Source organism: Rhipicephalus microplus, chromosome 3 (assembly GCF_043290135.1).
Source record: "Rhipicephalus microplus isolate Deutch F79 chromosome 3, USDA_Rmic, whole genome shotgun sequence".
Lineage (NCBI taxonomy): Eukaryota > Metazoa > Arthropoda > Arachnida > Ixodida > Ixodidae > Rhipicephalus > Rhipicephalus microplus.
This window is the reverse complement of record NC_134702.1, coordinates 28,315,013-28,336,585: the sequence shown is the minus strand read 5'-3', so window position 1 is coordinate 28,336,585 and position 21,573 is coordinate 28,315,013. Positions and strand designations below refer to the sequence as shown.

The following is a 21,573-nucleotide window of genomic DNA, read 5'->3' as shown; positions in this document are numbered from 1 at the left end:
CGCGGTAGAATCGAGTAAATACGATACACGTCGACCATTTCTGTCTTAAGCGAATTTCGGGTTCGCTGTGTCTGTATGTCAGTTCTTTTTGTAGCACGAGGCCAAAAGGAAATTCATACAGATTTCTCAGTAAGAAAAGCCTCTTACCCCCGTATGCAGAGATGTTACTTGACTCGTACTTGACTCGTTCTTGACTCAAGACAGTCTTGCCGGTCACCATAAATCGTTCTCGAACTTGCGGACGACTTGAAGGCGACTTGGCTCGGTCTAAGTCAGGACAAGTTTCAAGTCAGATGCGGGGCTAGCTTGAAAGCGACTTCGTGCGTTATTCCAACATGGCCACCTCTCGAATGGACGTCGCACAGAGGGTGGCTGCTTTTGAGTTTGCTTGCGTCGCCATAAGCGTAGCATTTTCCAAGGCGCACTGCCTGCCGAAGAATCTTGGACCTGCTTTACGTGACCGAGGATATCCGGTGGAGTTGTACGACGAGGAACAATTCCACGCTCAATACAGATTCACGAAGAACGCCTAGCGGCAGCTGCTGGGTATGTTGCCGCTCCGTGAAAGTGGGGACAACCGAGGACAGCCTGTGCCCCCAGTGTTACAGCTATTGATGGCTCTCGGGTTTTACGGCGCTGGCACATTCCAAACAGTCACCGGGAATCTCGTCTGCATTTCGTAGTCGACAGTTTGCCATGCAGTTGGAAAAGTTACGCTACTCATCGCAAAGCACCTGTACGCAATGCTGGTGCGCTTTCCGCAGTCAGCAGCACTTTCTATAGTTATGCGGGACTTTTATGAAGTGGCTGAGTTCCCTGGTGTTACAGGCTGTGTCGACTACACACACGTGCGTATTAATTGCTTTGGTGGGGACGACGCGGAAGTGTTCCGTAAGCGCAAAGGCCATTTCTGTTTTTCTTAAACACGACGACAATTTCCGCCTCTTTCGGTACAAAATTGACTCGGTGCTGTGTCTGTGTGCCTCGTCTATCCTTTCGTCCCGTCTAGGGTGCTGTTTCTCGCTCAGATAGCATCGCTTGTAGGACAGCGCTACGTAGAATTCCACACGCATAAAAAAGAGGTGCCCCTATCACGGTTTTTTTTTATCCGCTTCACCATCATGCAGCGAGACACTGCTGCACCCCACGAGACAGAATTCTGCTGAGGGCAATATCCTGACCCCCGCTTTTTCTCTTGTTTACCAAGCTCATCAAAAGGATACGAATCACATTTGTTCCCAAAACTTGTTTTTTTTTTTCATATATAACTGCGACCTAGCCCACTACAGGCATGCACACAGGCGAACAGAAAGGCGAATACCGTGAAAATCGCTTCACCTCGTGAGCCAGGTCAGCACAAATACATGCCGTGGCGTTCGATTGAAAAAAAAAAAAAAAACGATGAAAAAACCCAACGCGATGCTTGCTTCGCCTCCAAACAAGCAACCGTGGAAAAACGCACCGCATTTGGGCGGCCACTGAAACCAGCGGGCAACGAACACTTTACAGAAGCAACACTGCACATCGCTGGGACGGCACGCACCCCGGGCCGATCGTTAGCCGTAAAATTAATATTAATATTAATACGTTTATTTCATCATCATTGTGTACATGATGACAGGGGCCCGCAGTAAAAGCTGCAAAATCCGAGGATCGTACAGCTTGACTGAGCTGCTGACCCCTAACTTGGCGAACAGCAAGGATTCACAAAATGTGCAAAATATAACACAAGCAAATGTGCATAATATAACAGAAAAAGAAAAATGAAAGACACAATACAGGGAAGTACACTTTTAAGGCACAGAAATCGCGAGCAAACAGATAACAGGAATTATGAAAGAAAAAATGATAACAACTCTTTATTTGTCAATGTTTCAAGGGGTGCGTTTTTAGCTGCGAAGCTATTGAGCAGTCGCGGAAGCTGGTTTTTCAGGGTTTGCGTGCCGTAAGTTGTTCTGTATGTTTGAACGTGCCATATATCTGTATTTCTTGTTCTGCATATATGTTTTCGCAGCTCTAGCAGAGCAATCTTACGAAGTAGAAATGTACTATACTTGATTTCACGCTTGAAGGAATGACAAAGACAATACTCATATAATTTAGTTACCCGCACAATTTTGTGTTTGGTAAAAAGTTCGGTTGTTGTGTGCCAGCGAGGAAGGTTTTCCATTACGCGTAAGAAGCTTTTTTGTAGGACGTGTAATTTGTTTAGGTTTTCTTGTGTCGTGGTACCCCAGACTAAGTGACAGTAGTTTAGATGAGAATAAAATAAAGACTGATAGATTAGGATCATCACGTTCAGTGGCAGCATCTCACGTTTTCTGTAAACAATGCCTATTATCTGCGACAGCTTGCTACCAAGATAGCTTACATGGTCGTCCCAGGACAGTTTTTGATTTATCATAACTCCTAATGTTTTAATCGATGGCACTATTTCTAGGGGAATACGCTGAAAACATATATCTCTTGTTAATGTGACTTTTTTGTTTTTTCCTCTAAAGATGACAACTTTAGTTTTTGAGCTGTTTATCTGTAATGCGTTCTTTCGTGTCCAGTTATCAAGTTTGTCTAGTGCGTCATTTGCTTGTTCTGTTAACTCGCCTATATTATCTCCAGCTAGAAATATGCTCGTGTCGTCAGCGTAGCATACAATTTTTGCGAAGGGTATAGTCTGCACAATATCATTTATAAACATGTTAAAAAGAAACGGGCCCAAAATGCTGCCTTGTGGGACGCCACACTGAACAGGCCGTGTATCGGATAAGAATCCGTTTACAACGACTGCCTGCCTACGGAATTCAAGATAAGATTTTATGAGTGCAGATGCATGTCCACGAAATCCGCAACGCTCTAACTTGCGCAGCAATAGTTCATGGTTTATTAGGTCGAAAGCCTTCGTAAAGTCGACATAGATCCCAATAACTATTTTATTTTTGTCAAGTTCCTTTAGAATGTGTTCTTTTTGTTCCAGTAACGCGAGCTCTGTCGAACAGTGTTTTCTGAAACCAAATTGAGAGTCACTAATTAGGGAATGCTTAGATTCAAAGCTCACGAAGCGCTTATGAATAACTTTTTCAAACAGTTTTGAAAATATTGGTAGTATAGATATTGGCCTGTAATTTCCCAATTGATTTCTGTCACCCTTTTTATAAATTACTGATACACGCGCAAGCTGCATACCACGAGGAAACACTGCCTTAATGATACACTTGTTGAGAATATGCGTAATGTACGGCGAAATAATGTCAAATATAAACTTAATTGGTTTAACTTGGAATCCATCAATGTCACAAGATGTCGTGTTGTTTAGCGTGTTGAATGTGCCCATCACCTCAGCTTCATCAACCGGGCTAAGAGATAGAGTATTTTCAATCGAGGTAATGTTTAGGAGGTCATAAAAATGGCAGGAATATGCTCGTGGCTCTTCGTTTTTATAGTTATTTTAAAACATACGGTCTTTTTTTGATGAAATGCATGCCTTACGCGAACAACTTCATTATTACCCTCGGTAGCAGGCGAGCAGCGTGTTTCTGCATTGAAGCTCGTTCTTGACTTGACCAAGCAAGACAGCCTGAGCATCTATGAAACGCGAAGGCTGACTTGGGCGTTTTGAAGTCCGCTGCTTGCTTCGCACCGACTTGCTCAAGTTAAGTTGAAGCGGCGAGCCAAGTAACATCTCTGCATTCGGAGGTTAGTTGCCAAAAAATTCGACACATTAGTAGTTTGTCTTTTTCTCTTTTTTTTTTTACCCTTCTGCCACCTTGGGGGTTTCCGCAGAACTCACTTGTAATACTTGTGTCAGTGTTCTTTGAGTTCAAATTCGCCTTCACACTGTCAATTGCTAGCTTCCTGGTTAGCTCGTTCGGTAAAGCGACTTCCCTGGAAAGGCGTCGGTCCCGGGTTTGAACACCGGACAAAAACGGATTTTTCAGAAACTAAGAGGCTTTTTTTTTTTTGAGAAATTCATGCGGATTTTCCTGTGGATTCACGCTACAAACGGGTGGTTGTCTTCTTTCCCTTTCTTAACCCTGCCACCACCTTGCAGGTTTTCGCAGAACTCACTAGCATTCAGTTCTTCTTGTTAAGCTGATAATAACGGCTGTCATTGGCCATTATTATATTGTGGTCTGGCTGTAGTACACTCCTTACCTGCTGTTGTCGTGCCACCAGGCACAAGGAAACAGTGGTTTAATCAACACAAGAAGCTTAAGAAAACCTTCTACACCCAATAAAGTACTTTGTTGGGCATGTTGCTTCATTCTGGAATATATTTGAGTGCGAAATGAGGAGACACAAGAGAAGAGTCGATACGTGTGCAGGTGAGTGAGTTGCAGTCAATTAAGTGCAGTTTACGATTAACCTTTGTTATCTATCTCACTTGATGTGTGCGCTGGCACACCTGGGGTGTACTGAGGTTTATAGTATTCGCATGGTTTTTCTACTATAAAATCAGTACGTTGTGAGCACTTATGTAGTCGTCTTCTTGTGTCTCGTCCTTTTGCGCTCAAATTGATGTAACTTCAACACTCACCGGCGCATGCCCCACGAGGGAGGAAGCACCTTACATATCTATACATTCGGAGATGATTTAGACTCCAACCAAAAGTTTTGAAGAGACCTGACGTTTTGAAACCGACTTGGTTCCTTATTCAGGGGTGACTGCAGAACTACGTAACAGCGGTGCCTTCAAAGCAATAGCGGGGCGAATAATGCCCCCCTCTCTCTCTCCCGTTTTGCCGTGGAGCGCAGTCCATGTGTATACACTGGACGAAGGGCTCGGAGAGAGCGGTTGATGTTATGGGCTGTCCTCTGTATGTGCCACGACTCGAATAGTAACCTTCTCCTTCAGTTCGATTCGCTTTCAAGGATGGCCATTGCTTCGAAATTTATCCGATGATCCAACGTCTCAGCATGTTCGGCGACTGCGCTGCGCTTCTTGTAGAGCTTCCACACATCGTTGGCATGTTGCTTCAGTCGTTCCGGTAAGTTTTTCGTCTCGCCGATATAAGAAGAAGAGCTCTTGGTGCAGAGAATTTTGTAAAAGAATCCGGGGTTCCTATCCATTGTTGGCCAGTCTTTTGGGCGGGGTAGGAGGCGGCCCAGCGTACACGAAGGCACGTGCGAAATGCAAACCCCTTCCTTCTTGACGATCCGCGCCAGCATGTCGCTGGTTCCCTGAACGTATGGGACCGGTACACATTTCGGGGGGCTGCCAGTTAAGGTTTATTGGGGTTTTCATATCCTCTGTTGCTCTGCGCGGCGGGTGGTGGCTCGAATGAAGTTTTTCGGGTATTCGTTTTCTCTGAGGTCCGCAATTACGCGGGCATCTTCTTTTTTTCGCTCCGTGTGATTGGAGCTTAAGTTCATAGCTTTCTGAAGTAGCGTGGTCACAACCGAGGCCTTGTGGCTGGCGGGGTGGAAAAAATGAAATTGAAGGTAGCCGCCAGTGTGCGTTGACTTCCTGTGAATGGACAACTCCAGGCCGTTACGCTTTCTTGCCACCTGGACGTCGAGAAAGGGCAGGAAGCAGCCGCTTTCACACTCGGTCGTGAATTGTATGGCTGGGTTCACGGAATTTAGGGGCTGTCTGAAGTTTTCAACTTCAGGCATCTTCATAACGCAAATCATTCATATAACGGAGAAAAAGTTTGGGTCGCGGCGAAAAGAAGCTGAGTGCTTTCTCTTCGATATACTCCATGGTCAGGTCTGCCATCATGACGGAGATGGAAGCTTCCGTCGCTGTTCCACTGTTCTGCCTGAAAATAGTTCCTTTGTCAGAGAAGTACCTACTAAACAGGCAGAACTCCAGTAGACGGTAGAGCTTGCCAACCGCCAAAGGAGTCCTTTCACTCAGGCTTGCGTCTCCCTCAAGCGCAGAATGGGCAGAAGACACAGCTAAGGGCACTGGCACATTGGTGAATAATGAAATGACATCAAATAAAACCAGGCTCTCGTCATCATCGATGCTCACATCTGACGCTAGCTGCACGAAGTGGCTAAAGTCACGGACATGAGTTGGTGTCTTCCAGGTAAGGGGAGCGAAGATTCGGTGTAGAAAATTTGAAAGGCCCGGCATGGGGAGGAAGTGAAGTCTACAATCGGTTGGAGGGGGACGTCAGGCTTGTGAATTTTCTGTAGTCCATAGAAACTCAGTGCAGATCCGTTACGGCAGATTAGTCACAGGTAAAGTGTTCTGAGATCCGGGTAATGCTTGAAAATTTCCGAGAGTAGCTTGTTTAGCTGTGTCTGGGTTTGCTTCGTTGGGTGGTTTACTAGCTGCGTGTATGCGTCCCCTTCTAAAAGAGCTGAAATCTTCCGATCCTAGTCCCCGCTGTCCAATATTATCGTCGAATTTCCCTTGTCAATGGGCAAGATGACAATGCTCCGATCCCGTCGAAGTTCCCGAAGTGTCTGGTTCTCCTGTGTGATCAAGTTCTTTTTTCTTTGTAACAGTAATTTCGAAAGGATCCCAATTGATTTCAGCCTAATTTCTTCTCTGCCGCTCGGCCTCACATTGTGGACGGCTTCCTCTACAGCCGCGACAAGTTTTGGTAGACGGGGCGTCGTTGACATGTTATAGCCATTTCCTTTTTCCAGAACAGAAGTTTTCCGATCAGTGAGTGGACGAGATGAAAGATTGGTGACAAACCTTGAATTTTGGATGCTTTGGGAGTAACTCCAGTCCAAAAAATAGGAGAGTTTCTTATCCTGATTCGTGCGGTGCTTTTTTGCCGTCGATGCTGCAATGGAGTCCGCAAACGTGTCGACCGCAGACATCAATTCAAGGATGCGGTGCTCAAGTTGACGCTTGGCGAAGAACAGGTCTAATTATTTTTTTTTTTTCGTAGAGAGGTGTTAATTTAATGAAGGCGGGCGTTGATCAGTCGTTGTTCGACTCTCGTGACGACTTCCAAGCCTTCAGGGGTCGAGACATGTCGTTTGAGGCGCAGACTTTGAGGAACGACTTTCCTTTCTTTGCAGGTGCGGCTGAAGTCGAGATGAGTCTCGAAGACTGAGATGCCTTCCTTAATGCATACGTGGCGCTTGATGAGCTGATGGTATCGTGTCCGAAGTCTTGGCTTATTGACTTGAATGTAAACATTCGACAGAAGTCTGTCTGCTTGGGTATGAAACTGTGTTGGACAGCGGGGACTACGATCGGAAGATTTCAGCTCTTTCAGAAGGGGACACATACACGCAGCTAGTAAAGGACCCAACGAAGCAAACCCAGACACAGCTAAACAAGGTACTCGGAGAAATTTTCAAGCATTACCCGGATCTCATAACACTTTACCTGCGACTAATCTGCCGTAACGTATCCGCACCGAGTTTCTATGGACTACCGAAAATTCACAAGCCTGACATCCTCCTCCGACCAATTGTAGACTTCACTTCCTCCTCATGCCAAGCCCTTTCCAATTTTCTACGCCGAATCTTCGCCCCACCAACCCGGAAGACACCAACTCATGTCCGTCACACCATCCACTTCGTGCAGCTAGCGTCAGGTGTGAGCATCAACGATGACTAGAGCTTGGTCTCATTTGACGTCGTTTCATTGTTCACCAATCTGCCAGTGCCTTTAACTGTCTTCTCTGCCCATTCTGCCCTTGAGGGGGACGCAAGCCAGAGTAAAAGGATTCCTGTGGCAGTTGGCGAGCTCTACTGTCTACTGGAGTTCTGCCTGTTCAGTACATACTTCTCCTACAATGGAACTATTTTCCGACAGAACAGTGGAACTGCGATGAGAGCTTCTATCTCTGTCACGATGGCAAACCTGACCATGGAGTACATAGAAGGGAAAGCACTCAGCTCCTTCTCGTCGCGACCCAAGCTTTTTCTCCGCTATGTGGACGGTTGCTTTTGCGTCATGAGGACGTCTGAAGTTAAAACTTCAGACAAAACCTAAATTCCCTGCACCCAGCCATACAATTCACGACCGAGTGTAGAAGCGACCGCTGCCTGCCCTTTCTCGACGTCCAGGTGGCAAGAAAGCGCAATCGCCTGGAGTTCTCCGTTCACAGGAAGCCAACGCACACTGACCGCTACTTTCAATTTGATTCTTTCCACCCCGCTTGCCACAAGGTCTTGGTTGTGACTACGCTACTCCAGAGAGTTAAGAATGAAATGTTTCAATGACATAGAGCGAAAGAAAGAAGAGGCCTGTGTAATTGCGCACCTCAGAAAAAACGGATATCCAAAACACTTCATTCGAGCTGCCACCCACCACTCGGAGCAACAGAGCATACGAAAACCCCAATCAACCTCAATTGGCAGCTCTCCGAAACGCGTACCGGTCCCATACGTTCAGGGAACCAGCGACATGCTGGCGCGGATCGTCAAGAAGGAAGGGGTTCGCATTCCGCACGTGCCTTCATGTACGCTGGGCCGCCTCCTCCCCCGCCCAAAAGACTGGCCAACAATGGATAGGAACCCCGGATTCTTTTACAAAATTCTCTGCACCAAGAGCTCTTCTTCTTATATCGGCGAGACGAAAAACTTACCAGAACGACTGAAGCAACATGCCAACGATGTGTGGAAGCTCTACAAGGAGCGCAGCGCAGTCGCCGAACATGCTGAGACGTTGGATCATCGGATAAATTTTGAAGCAATGGCCTTCCTTGGAAGCGAGCCGAACTGGAGGAGAAGGTTACTACTTGAGTCACGGCACATACAGAGGACAGCCCATAACATCAACTGCTCTCTCGGAGTCCTTCCCCTAGTGTACACACATGGACTGTGCTCCACGGCAAAACGAGAGAGAGGGGGTCATTATCCACCCCGCGAGTGCTTTGAAGACACCGCTGCTATGTAGTCCTACAGTCACCCCTGAGGAAAGAACCAAGTCGGTTTCGAAACGTCGGGTTTCTTCAAAACTTTTGGTTGGAGTCTAAATGATCTCCCAATTTCATACCCAACCAGACAGACTTCTGTCGAATGTTTACATTCAATATTTATACATTCCTTGAAGCAATTCAATATCTCACTATGGGGCAGTGAATAAAATAAGGTCATATTATAAATACAAGAATGTTTAGACCAAGAGGCCCAAGGTTCCTTTTGGAAGAATGGCCCACAACTTCTGCCTCACACACTTCTAGGAACTTGAGGTGGCTGGAGCCTTCTTTTAGCTTTTTTTTCCCCATCTCTGAGCAGATCCTGGGTTCTTGAAACTGTTTCGTAACTCTCCCCAGCTTCTCCCACAGCCCAGGTTCAGGACATAAAACCACACGAATCAGTCCCTTAAGGGGAGATGCTACTCAGACACTTTTTCTTTAATATTCACCCTAGAGCAATGAAACTTGAGCTGTTTATGGAACTTTTTATGCTGATTTCAAATATATATTTAGTTTTCTTGCAAGTTGCACACTTTTAGCTCTGCATCATGACAAAATGAAAACATTAACCCTTTTGCCCCCCCTCTTTTCATCCCTAAAATTCTGTAATTTTTACCATTCATAGTTCATAATGCTTCAGATAAAGTGTAGAGTGCAAATAAGTAATTAGGAAGCACATACAAAATATGTAATATGTGTGAAAATTAATAGGCGTAAAAAGTCCATATTTCACATACGCTAGTAAAGGTATACATACAATTTTTTTATTATACAATAGGATATTGAAATTTAAACCAGGTATTGCATTTGTCATGCTTTGGAAAAAATACGGGCAAAGTTTTATGCAGATCCGAGCAATAGAAGTGCCCGAAAAAGAAGGAGCACATAGGAAAAAATGGCAAAAATTTGTGATTTGAGAAAAACGAGTTTTAAAGTTAAAATTGACTTTTTATTTATAAAACATATTATTAAATCAGATGAAATTTCCACACCAAAAAAACAATCCTTCTTGTAGTGGCCACTGCGACTAAAATAGGCCAGCACCATGACTTTGTTCCTCTCAGCTTTTTCGAGCAGACTCCTCACAGATATTTCGCTCACAGTCAGGACATGAAATGCTTGCCAAACTTCCGCTTCATCTGGCAGAGTTTTGTGCCAACTGCAAGCTTGGAAGAAGCTCGACAGGACTGCGAAATCCAAACTTAGTCCAGTGTCATGCCATTTTGCAGCCATGTTTGTGCCACATACCGTCGTACATAATGGCAATGTCGTCCCTGCCAACGTTACTAGATAGGTTCAGTTGTAAAACTCTCCCCATGCGCCGCCGGCGTCTTCGTTTCTTGGCGTGCCGCGAGAGGGCGGGACCGCCGCATTTTGCTCTACCCGGCCGCTGCTCATCGCGTGCAACGGCGCTTCTCCCAACGCCGCTTCGGCCTTCTCATGACGTTAGCGCACGATAACATCAAAGATTACTCGCTACCCGTCAAGTTGTCCGCGTCCAGACTACATCTAGGCCAGAGTACTTTCCAGTAGCTGCTCAGGATCGCTTAATGTGGGGCAGAAAAGCCGTCCGTTACGGCTCATTGCATTGCTTTCTACAACAGGTCAGCCGAAGCGCATCGTAGTTTGCGCGCGCTTGCGTCGGCTGCTCGCCGGCAGTCAACCACGAGCGTGAACGGTCTGCCGCAAGCTGGTAGCATGGAACAAGCCTCCGTTAAAACTTATTTTGATTGTCTCTTCCGAATTTTATAAAAAATCACGAAACCGCTCATTTTGTTTCCAGCCAAAGAAGCAAGGTCACCATTGGAGCTACGTCATTTAGTGGCTCTAGTAATTATGGCCACTCGAAGACGAAACTTCCCAATTGTCTCGACGTCCTTTTTGGAATAGTACCTTTTCCATGTCTTGCCCTGACAACAGTTAGCTTTACCAAACGTCACCAAGAAGCGACATTTCTGCAAAAGGCGAAATAGCTTTAATTGAAAGAATTATTGAGTCAATTAACTGACGAAGTTAAACCAGCTTACATGTCAATAAGCATAATGTTCTTTTCAGCAATTTATTGGTTTTCACAGTGCACACTTTACGGCAGACACAAAGTAGAAAAATATATGCAACGTTTTTTTTTTTAATTTACAATCAACTCCACACCTTTTTTGCTTGAGGTGAATATTGCTACAATATACCAAAGCATGTTAAAAGAAACGAAGTAAGTAATGAATAGATACATGCAAGCATTTTTATTTACAAATCAACTCCACATCTTTTTTGCTTACGGTGAATATGGCTACAAAATACGAAATCATGTTGACAGAAAAAAAGTAATGAATAGATACATGTATGCAAGGTTTTTTTTTTTCATTTACAACAAACTCTACAACTTTGCCAGCGTGCTTACAGCAGCTTAGCGCGTTTGGGCACCAAAAAAAAAAAAAAAAAGCTCCTTATCCGGTGAAAGCTCCTTATTCGCACGCGGGATGGCTTTATTCCAAAGCGAGCGAAGCGGCGCATCTTTGGGAGCCGAGAAGAAGTGCCTGTCCGTGTTGTTCTTGTTGCTGCTGTAGCCACTGGTACACCCGGGAACGAAGCAGGTCGGCATTGTCGGCCTCAGCCTCACATGCAGAGGCCCACAGCAATGAAATACAGTTGCTGGAAAATCACTAAATGTGCCACTCGAACGGCATCGCTCATTCAGCACTTCTGAAAACGACCGCGCGAACAAGAAACGCCGGAGACCGGGGCACCGAATGCGCCGGCTACTGCGGCGCATAAGCGAAACCGCCTGCGAGCGCCCCGGCAACGGAGCCGGTTGCGACTGCAGCGCCACAGAGAGAAAGATCGGTGGCGGTTCCGGGCAGCGCCGGCCAGTTTTACAACTGAAAATAATCTAGTAACATTGGTCCCTGCTAAGTTCTCTCACTGCGAGCTTTTTCGACTTCTCAAGATTGGCGCTGACGTCATCCATTGTCGCATCGCGAACTTTCCGGCTGACGGGTGTGAATGACTTTGATGCATTGGCTTTAGCAAACCAACAACTTCCACAAATCGGACCAGCTGCTCGTAGCCTATTCCTACAGAGCGCGCCGCACAACGACTTTCACTTGCGAGCAATGCCTTTTTTCATTCATAACGGAGATAATTACACGAGAAAAGCACTGTTCAGCTGCGCTGCTCGACCAGACATGGACCCCGCAAATAGGTTTCACAGCACATACAGGCGCGCAGCGGCCAATGGCGGTCCCCGATTCGTACCATGTGATAAGCCAGTCGTGGTGCTCGAAAAAGGCGCAGAAGAGTGATTCTTTTTAATATTTCTTGCGCTGCATCAGCGAGAGAAACTGTTGTTATTTGAAGAGTGAGGCTCGACACTTCGACTAATGCGATCAACAATGGCTAGTGGCAGCGCATTATCAAGGGCAAGGTGCTCGAAGACTGCACACTTACAACCTTTTAACAGGCACCTTGTGCTCTTGAGATGAAATTTTAAAGCTTTTCCAGTCAAGTCTCGACCTGTATTATTTTTTTAATAACAGTAGAGGTACTAGTATTATCAAAACAGGCGAAAATAAAAAATCGGTAATTTTGAAAAAAACTCGCGTTTTTCGACCCGCATCTGCCCTTAATTTCAGATTTCAATCCCATCTACATTCACCCAGCATGATTTGTGCTTGTGTAGTGCTGTTAAAATGTGGAGTGCTCGTTCTTACCTACGTTGTTGCGTTTGTTCTAGGGAAGCGATGAGAGCTCGGGAGGCCAACGCAGCCAAGCTGGCAGAGAGGAAAAAGGAAGCTGAGGCTGCGGTACGTTTTGTGAACTACGTTTATGTTTTCCGTGCGCGTTCTGTCTGGTAGCACCTTTGTTGTAAATGTTGCTGCTGCGACCAGAGCCGTAGGGGCTGTATTTGGAGGGTGACAAAGTACAGCAGTGCTTGTGCAGTACTTCTATGTAGGTGCACCTTTAAAGACTCCGGGTGATCAAAACTAATCTGAAGTTAGCCACTATGGCATGCCTTTATTATATGACAAGGTGTCGAAGGGAGAGGCATTGTTCAAAATTTACATCGTCCTATTTCATAACATCGAACACTGCCACGCAGTGGGTAGTGACATATCAAAGGAGAGAGCAAGCTATTTGTGATTGTTTTATGACAAAAGCTGCTGTGAGATGAGAACAACAGCCATTTCTGGTGGGGTGGTTGTCTGCCACCACTGCCGCTGGCGTTCATAGCTACTATCATGCACAATGATAAATATATACCATAAATTTTGAGAGTTTTGAACCTGGCCCTTTGCGTGGTTGTCCTCTATTCTATCACGAAGCCACACCGGTACTTGAAACTCGCTGTCAATAGGGCCCTACACATGCGCCATGTCTTGCAAGCATTTATGTTAACAGATGTAATATAGCGAAGTAGAAGAGTAAAATAACACTGGATGTAACTCAATGTGAATTGCATTACGAGTGAGTGGCCTAAATCTTTCACTCATTACAAAAGACTCAGCCATAATTGATCATCATTCATCACAGCACCAACAATGTGCACATACTCATGCCTTACAGACTCGTCTTGGGTACTTCACATCTCTGCAAAAAGATGAATGGTGGAGTTGCCCGTCCCATGCTAGTTCAAACACTGAAGGACCTAAGTGAAGTTTTTTCATTTAATACGTAATGGGTGTTTCCCTCACTTTAAGAAATTATTATTATTTATCGTGTTGTGGTTACATTACAACTGCATTTACAGTACTAGTCGCCGCTAGAGTGTTTACAATAGGATTTAGCGAGGCCACTTATTTCCAGATTCCACTGTGACTGTGCTGCGTGTTTCGTGTAGGCCTGTTGTTTTTCTTTCTTTTTTCGTCATAAAATTGTTGATTTCCTTCTGTGTGCAGTTCACTAATGTGTATTTCGCACACATGTTCACATAGAAGCCTTGACTTCGATCGACAATGCTTTCTTATTATGTTCAAAAAGTGTAACATTTGTGTTGTTTGTGTTAATTGAGCTTTAAAGTACGTACTTTGGTTTTTGCTTTACACAAATGCCGCTGCATCTTTTAGTTGGTGGAAGCTTGACTGAGAGAGCAATTTTGTTGTGACATTGCGAATGCAGGTGGCACTGATGAGAGAGACGTACCTGAGAATCAAAAGCTCCGAGGTCGAACGAGGTGGGCTCGTCATCGTCGAAGCTCTCTACGGAAACTTCTCCGAGGAAGAGGAGAACAATGTGTGAGTTTGTTGGTTCTTTGTAGACTGACCAGTCGCTATTTGCCGCAACCTCGAAGTTCCATCTCACTGACGTGGCGTGCACTTAAGTCACGTTAGCAAACAAGACAACACAGTTCAGCTCAATTGCTCTACAAGAATACTCTTAGTTGGGAGAACATGCTCCGTCTGTCAAACTGAAAGCTTTCCTGATTTCTTCTTTTGAGCGTGATGACGAAATAGGCACAAACTCGTATTGAAAATTGTGCTTGCCTCCCTCTTTTTTTTCTGATCATCAATGTTAACGGCCTTTTATGTTTTTATAGTCTGGTAATGGTACATTCAGGTGTACATTGAACTCTAAAAAATTGGCTATGCATAAGGTTTAAGTAAGTTCAGCAGGTAAGCACAAAGCGATGTCTGTCAAAGTATCCATCTCGAAGGCACATAGAAAAGAGCTAGCGGGCTCTGGCAAGCATACACGTGGTTTTGGAGATATTATTAGACAGTTGCGAGTACTGTTGCAGCAGGCTCTGTACAAGACATGTGAATGATGTGGGCACATTGTGTTTTATGGAGCATGTATGTACAAGTGTGATGGGTGCTGCCAAAAGCAGTACTTTTGACTCTGATCCTAGAGTGCAGCACGTCGGACAACTTGTCGAATATTGCAGTGCATTCACTAAAGTGACCTATTACAGTGATAGGCAGCCTACTGTAGTTAAGTCAAAACATACCGACTGTGCCGAAAGTTGGGTTCGTCGAATGAGCGATGTATTTTACTCTCATATAGTTACAGCTTGACACAACTAACATAAAAAGTTGCATACACACACATAGCCACCTCCTCTGGAGGGGATATTTGAATTCTGCATGCCTGTTTTTCAGGATACTGAAGTTGTTTCTCGTTCTAACAATTGAGTTACTCGTGAGTTGACAGAAGCTTTTCACATAAGAAAAAGAGGAGAACAATGCATGAGCCAACCTTCGATGTTGCTGCATGATAAGGAGTTTGCTTTTCTAGATTATGTTTCTGGTTAATCTTTTTGTTTTTTCACTGACTCATCTTGTGTTGTCAAGGTCGTACTTTTTGCCTTCACACGCATGCGTTTATATTGATTGCCTGCTTATATATTCTTCTCTTTCCAATAAATCTTTCAGTTGCGAGAAAGTGCTTGTCCTCTGTTTTTTTTTCTTTCTTTGTGCGCTTAAACTACATTTATACTCTGCACCCCTGTTAATCTCTCAGTCAACAGAACTCCTGTCAAATAGAACATGTTTTTTTTGGTGGTTGCTTTTAACAAGAGTCTGCTGTACGATGACCATTGTGACTATTGAAATCAAGGTCTTATCTAATCTAACCATGAATGTCGTAACTGTCTCACTCAAGGCCTGCAAAGAACAGGTCTGTGCTCAGCATATTGTAGGGCTTCCCGTCGTTGACTTTACATTTTTATGAGCAAGACACGGGTACACCAAAGGCCACTGATAAGCACCTACTGCTTCACTCCTTAAGATAAGCGATAACTGATGGCTGTGAGTTTCTGGTTGTTTCAATTGCAGTTCCCAGACGACCGTCCGGGAAGTGGTGGACGTCACAATTCCCCTACAGTGCCTTGTGAAGGATTCGCACCTCATGTTGACGGATGCATCCAAGGTGCGTTAGTGCAGCGGTGTCAAATGGCCAGAGTGACGACGTGTCATTAATAACTGTAGAACCTGTAAATTTTACTCACCCACTACACCTTGACTTAAACAAACATGTGAAGTTTGTTTAGTTGCTCTGTTAATGTACCTTTTATCCAGTGTCTTTCTTCTTATGCCCGAGTTGTGCTGAGCGGCTCCAATGCGTTCACGTGCTCACAAGCAGGATGACATCATAGCTCATTGGTTTTTCAAGTAACCTAATGTGTTCTGCTGAAATGGACATGTCCACCAAGTGGACACACCGGTAATAGCACCCCTCACCGGCCTAACTTCACGAACAGTATCTCCACATTAAATAGAAACTCAACACAAACTAACTATACTGATACAAACTCCTCGTCGGAAGAAGACTCCACCAACAGAAACTCCGTGTATAAAAAACTAATAAACTGCAAAACTGTAGCAGCAGCACCTTGGTGAGAAAACGCATCACACCAATATCAGGCTCTGCCATGAACATCTGAGCCAGATCTTGCAGCAATGTATGGTTAGGAGAGCTTACAACAGCAGCATAAAGCTGCCATTTTCTCAAGCGCCCTCTTTTTTTATAGAGGCCCATCCCCACTTCAGTAGCTTCAGCGCTGTTGGCACCTGCTATTAGCCAATAGTCGGCATAAATCAAGAGGAGTGTTTGCATCAGATTCACATGTTACCACAGGGTGCCATCGCTGGCAGGTACTGTGCTCCATAGTCTGCTGATGGTACACAGTGAGATACATTTGTGAGCAGGAATAGCAAAAAGGAAACAGCAATCGCATTTCAGCACGTGACCTTAAAGTCATGACACTCACTGACGTAACTTCTTTCCCTTCATGCCTTCCCTAGATGCGTACGTACCACTGTGCTTCTTGGGACAGTAGAAAATATAAGGTGCTTGAAACATGCAGCAAACTCCTGTAATTTTGTTCCTTCTTGAATGGTTTGAGAAATTTCGCCTTTGCGGCAGTAGATTCAGGAGGCAATAAACTCCAGTACTGAAGTCATTCAGTGATTACTTGGCAATGTGGTTCATGAACCCTGTAGTCCAGCACTGTGAGTGTCGGGCAGTGCTACCTTGAGTATGGTGTAAGTTGTGTTACAGTTTATCAGTGTGCTCTTTCGTGTGTCTGCTCTCATGAAACATCACGTGGCTCATTTCTGTCACCATCATGTCTGCAGAGCAACCTGCCAGGCTTCTATGACCCTTGCCTGGGCGAGCCCAAATCACTGCATGTACGATACCGCTTTAGGAATCTAGACCATGAAGTCAGGCTGGCAGACGAAGAGGCTGTCCGCATACCTAAGGAGTGTAAGTAAACATGCCCTCACAGTTCTGGTTGGCACACTGACGATGTGTATCATGGTGCTTTGCTGATGGTATTAAGGGCTCTGCAACACTTACTGAGCATGGTCTCAACAACCTGGGAGGCAGTGAGTGCAGCTCTGAGGAGTTGCTAGTGCCTGGAGGACACGTACTGAGCATTGTCAAAAAACACAGCTGATAAATAGACGAGGTAACCGAGACCATGTGAGCCAATATTACAGCGCAGTAATTTAAAAATACTAGTGCTTCAGACTTTAGAATTGGCTCTCAAGGTCGGCTAGAAAATGCTTTTTGTTCTCCCAAGAAATGATGCTATAAGCCCTAATGACCACCCCATATGTTGCGGCGTGCATGCGCGCGCTTTCGCGATCTCATTGAAAGTAAGCTAGTACCTATAAGAGTGAAAAAACAAGCAAACGAAATGAACTGCTTAAGTACCCCCCTTGCCTTCTAACCCTACATCCCCTGTAGCTTTCAGCGCGCTCGCTGGTACAAATAGAGAGAGAAAGTGCCTAAGGGGACACTAAAGTCAGATAACGATTTATGTTAAAGTGAAAGCTAAATGTATGAAAATGTCTAAAACGACAATATTATCAACAGCAGTGCCCATCTGGCCAAGAAATCAAGGTAAGTGCAAAGAATACATGCGCTATGAGTAGGACATTCCCAAATGATCCCGATGACGTCAGTGGTACTGCCTACAATTAATCACTAGTAATCAATCTAGTTATACTAAATAAACAACCTTCTATGCATCAAGAGATGTAATAAAATGCTGCTTGTTCGGTCTGTTTTTTTTTTCATGCAAAAAAGAACCGTTGGATGCAGTGGCGGATCCAGAGGGGGGTCGGTAAGGGTAATCGCCACCCCCTCCACTCCCCACCCAAAGCCTGTCGGCACGCCCTACCCCTCTCTTTGGCGCTTACCGTCCACCTGCTCTCATCAATCAGAAAAAATGAGTGGGATTACTTTGACCTTACATTAACAGTGTTTATGCTATGACAGAGTTCTGATGCTCGTAAAAAACAGAAAAATTAAGGACTACACGCCCTCTCTGGTGTTACTTCAAGCGATCGCCCCGCCTCTTAAAACGAGCAACTGTATCCGCCCCTGGCCGGACGTTACTATGGGGAACGGCACGAGTGGTTCAAAAATTGGATTTTTGTGTGGTTAAACTGGACATATCGTGCCATCTAGCAGGGCCCACTTGAACCAAGCACACCTTCAATTCTGTAGGCCATGACTAAGAATTGTTCAATGGCCATTGTTGCTGCTGTGGCTCCCACTACTTTCTCGTTGCTTCTACTATAGTCTCGGCAGCGCGCAATAACCAATAATGTTGTGCATGGCAACAGTGACATCAAATGTTCTGTTGAGGCGGGTAATTTGAAGTGTGCTAACTCGATTCAGACCACTAAAACGCGATTTTATTTCAAAATAAGCCCTTCCTCGGCACAAAAATAACACTACGAAGTTTCTGGCTCGTGACTTCAACAATCAACGTCTTCTTAATAGTTTCCTTTAGTGTCCCTTTAAAGCGCGTGACAAATGTCTAACTACGCTCATACTTGACGCATATTGAAAATTTTTGCAGCAGCTGGTTCGTGTTTGTGAAGCAAGAAACTCCTTTAGTGAAACCATTCGATGAATACCTTATAGAGGATTGCAGGGCCCCCTTGAGTACATTTGTGCTTTGTTACATTATTCATGACATTGTTTGTACTGATGCTTTTGCCTAACACCATATCTGCCGGCTTACACTGCGTCCGGGTTTTCAGATAATGGTGTCTTATAGGCTGCCAACATTGCCTCGGTTCATACGAAGCACATCATTACCTGACCAGTGTTGCCACCTTTGAACCAGTGCATTAAAAGCGTTTAAGGAGCTGTGGAGCTTCACTTGACTCATTAAACTCATCAAGTGCTTTGTGTGCATCTGGAAATGTGCTGTCATCTTGTTGCACAGCTGCCATTGGCATGGCGCACCAGATAACTGAAAGCAGAGTTTTATTAATGTAAACTACTACGATAACCCTATGTAAAGTTGAGTGCAACATTACATGAATGCATACCAGTGCAAACACATAGGCCTTTTTTCTTTTTATTTCTGTATTCTCCACATTTATAGGTTTCAGTTTACAGGGGTGTAACAGCTGCGCCAATTGCGCCAATTTGATACAATTCCCCATTCTTGCGCCCAGCTGCGCTAAAACCATGAAATTTGCTGAAGTTGTGCCACAACGCACCGAAATGCCCGACCAGCCTCGAAGTTTTGTCAGTTGCACTAATTTCAGCCAGAAACGGTGGCCAGATTGGCTATCTGCTTGAAATTTCGTGCAGAACGCTGCTTAATCCACCTTTGCCGCCGTACACCGACGCCCTGCAGAAAGGCGTGTTTTGAGTTTTTAGGGGGTGTTAGCACAAATAATGAGATACAGCACATCTTGTTCAACCACTCATGCGTGTCTACGGCGCATAATTGCGAGTACTAATAGGATCGATGATGTCTGAAAAAGTTTCTGGCAATTATTTAGAGCACTGTATGACATTTCTGGCGCCATAAAAAAACTGTCTGCCAGTTTTTATTTTTTTGCCACCCCTACGAATCCTTTAATTTCGAGGTGGCCAGCTTGGCAGATCCAGATTTGAATCTGCAGAGTCAGACGTGGCAAATACTAGTGCGGATGTTATCATTGTTTGCTCAGTGAGGCGGTTCATAATACTAATTTTTTGAAATAGTAGGTCTCTTACTCACACTGCACGATTTAGGGCATGTTTAATAAGTTGTACATATCTTTTTTCTAAATGTAATACTTCTTTTTCATACTGCTCCAAATTTGGTCTTTTGTGATAAGAAGTGAATGTTGTGCTCTCTGTAACCTGCTCCAAATTTGGATTTTTGTGCTCCAAAAGTAACATTTTGCTACTCCAAAAATTGCTCCAAATTCTATTTTTGTGGTCGCACACCTGAGTTAAGCAATAAGAGAATAATTTCTGTGCATTGCAGTATAATAAAGTTAATTATTTTATGATATTTCTCGCCTAAAATGAGAAAGCTTTCTATTTATTCATGGATGTTATATATTTTAGATAATATGGGCTAATTAAGTACACATTTAGTGTTGGAACTTACAGCATAGCCTTTTTGGTTGACTGAAGAGTTGGTGTCTTCCTAAATACTGCACAAAAATGCATGAGCCTGTGTGGGATTTCATAAAAAACAGTGCTGTGATTGTTTAATACTTAGTATACAGGGTGTCTCAATTATCACGCTGCATGATTTTAAAAAAGAGGAATGGCGTTATGCAAAGAAAACCTAATGCATATTGTTCCCACTATACTAAAGTAGTCACTACTAATTTTTTCGCTAATGATGATTAACTATGTATTCTAATTATATTTGTAACTCGAAAAGTACTCACCTTATTATCAAAATGTCAACAAGGCAGATGCGCATCTGTTGAAATGACGCCTGTCTGCTACTTCTAACAATGTATCAATTGCGGGATCATTCATATTTATGAATAAAAAAAGCCCGCAAAATATGAAAAATACCACATGACTGCACTCACACCCACAAAATGAAGCAGCACCCTCAAATAATCTTACTTGAAGCAACCGTTTCGCCTTTTTCCATTGCCCAAGACAGCGTTTTGCACATTGCGAAGAACACAGGTCTGGTGCTAACAACCTGTATCACAGTTTTGCAGCAATTCCTTCCTCTTGATTTTACATTGCTATCACGTTTCATATTTCACGGTCAATTGTTCTTATGGCTGGATCACTGTTCAGATTGGAGCATTACAGCTTGACTGTGTAAGAAATGTAAGTGGCAGATAGTGCAATCCGTATTTTTTTTCTTTCTACATTTCCTTGATTGCTACTGGCTATTTCAAGGTGAGGTGCTTTGAGGGTGCTTCTTTTTAATACGCCCGGCGGTCTAGTCAAAAGTTATTTTTTGTATTTCGGGGTCTTTCTTTACTAACAGAAAAAAAAAGAGCACACAATTAGTACGTTACTGAAATTAGATGGGACAGATGTCATTTCAACAAGCAAACATCTACCTTATTCACATTTTGATGATCAAGCGAGTACTTTTTCAGTTACAAATATGATCGACTAATTAATTAACTATATAACGAAAAAAATAGTAGCAGCTGCTACTCGGGTAACACCTTTCCTTTTTTTAAAATCACGCGGCGTGATAGTTAGGACGCCCTGTATATTTCTTACTGTATACTGGTACATTTCTTACAAGCTGACAATAATCTCCCTCTCTTTCTACTTGCAGCACATCTCACGAGATCATAGTAATTCATGGAGATGCAGTAGCGTTTCGCATTGCCTTCTTGTCAACGTAGAAGAATTATTGTAAAGATAATAAAATAGAATGAGATTTATCTTTGTTCCCTGGCTTTGTTCTTCAGCATGTCTGTTTCAACAGAAATATTAGCGAACTCTTTTACATTTGTACCTTGATTTGCTGTTAGCCACATAGGGTACGGCTTGTTATGTTCAAAGGCCG

General features: G+C 44.1%; 1 protein-coding gene across 1 annotated transcript in view; it reads left to right on the top strand.

The window, feature by feature from the left end:
• The window catches only part of LOC119177186 (dnaJ homolog subfamily C member 11), a 46,284-nt gene extending 24,836 nt beyond the window's left edge, over nt 1–21,448 (top strand). Inside the window, exons 13-17 of the mRNA XM_037428596.2 lie at nt 12,565–12,634; nt 13,947–14,062; nt 15,602–15,695; nt 16,904–17,033; nt 21,340–21,448. Coding sequence (XP_037284493.2) covers nt 12,565–12,634; nt 13,947–14,062; nt 15,602–15,695; nt 16,904–17,033; nt 21,340–21,359 — 430 coding nt within the window. The 3' untranslated portion in view covers nt 21,360–21,448. The remainder of the gene's footprint in view (nt 1–12,564; nt 12,635–13,946; nt 14,063–15,601; nt 15,696–16,903; nt 17,034–21,339) is intronic.
• The last annotated feature ends 125 nt before the right edge of the window (nt 21,449–21,573 follow it).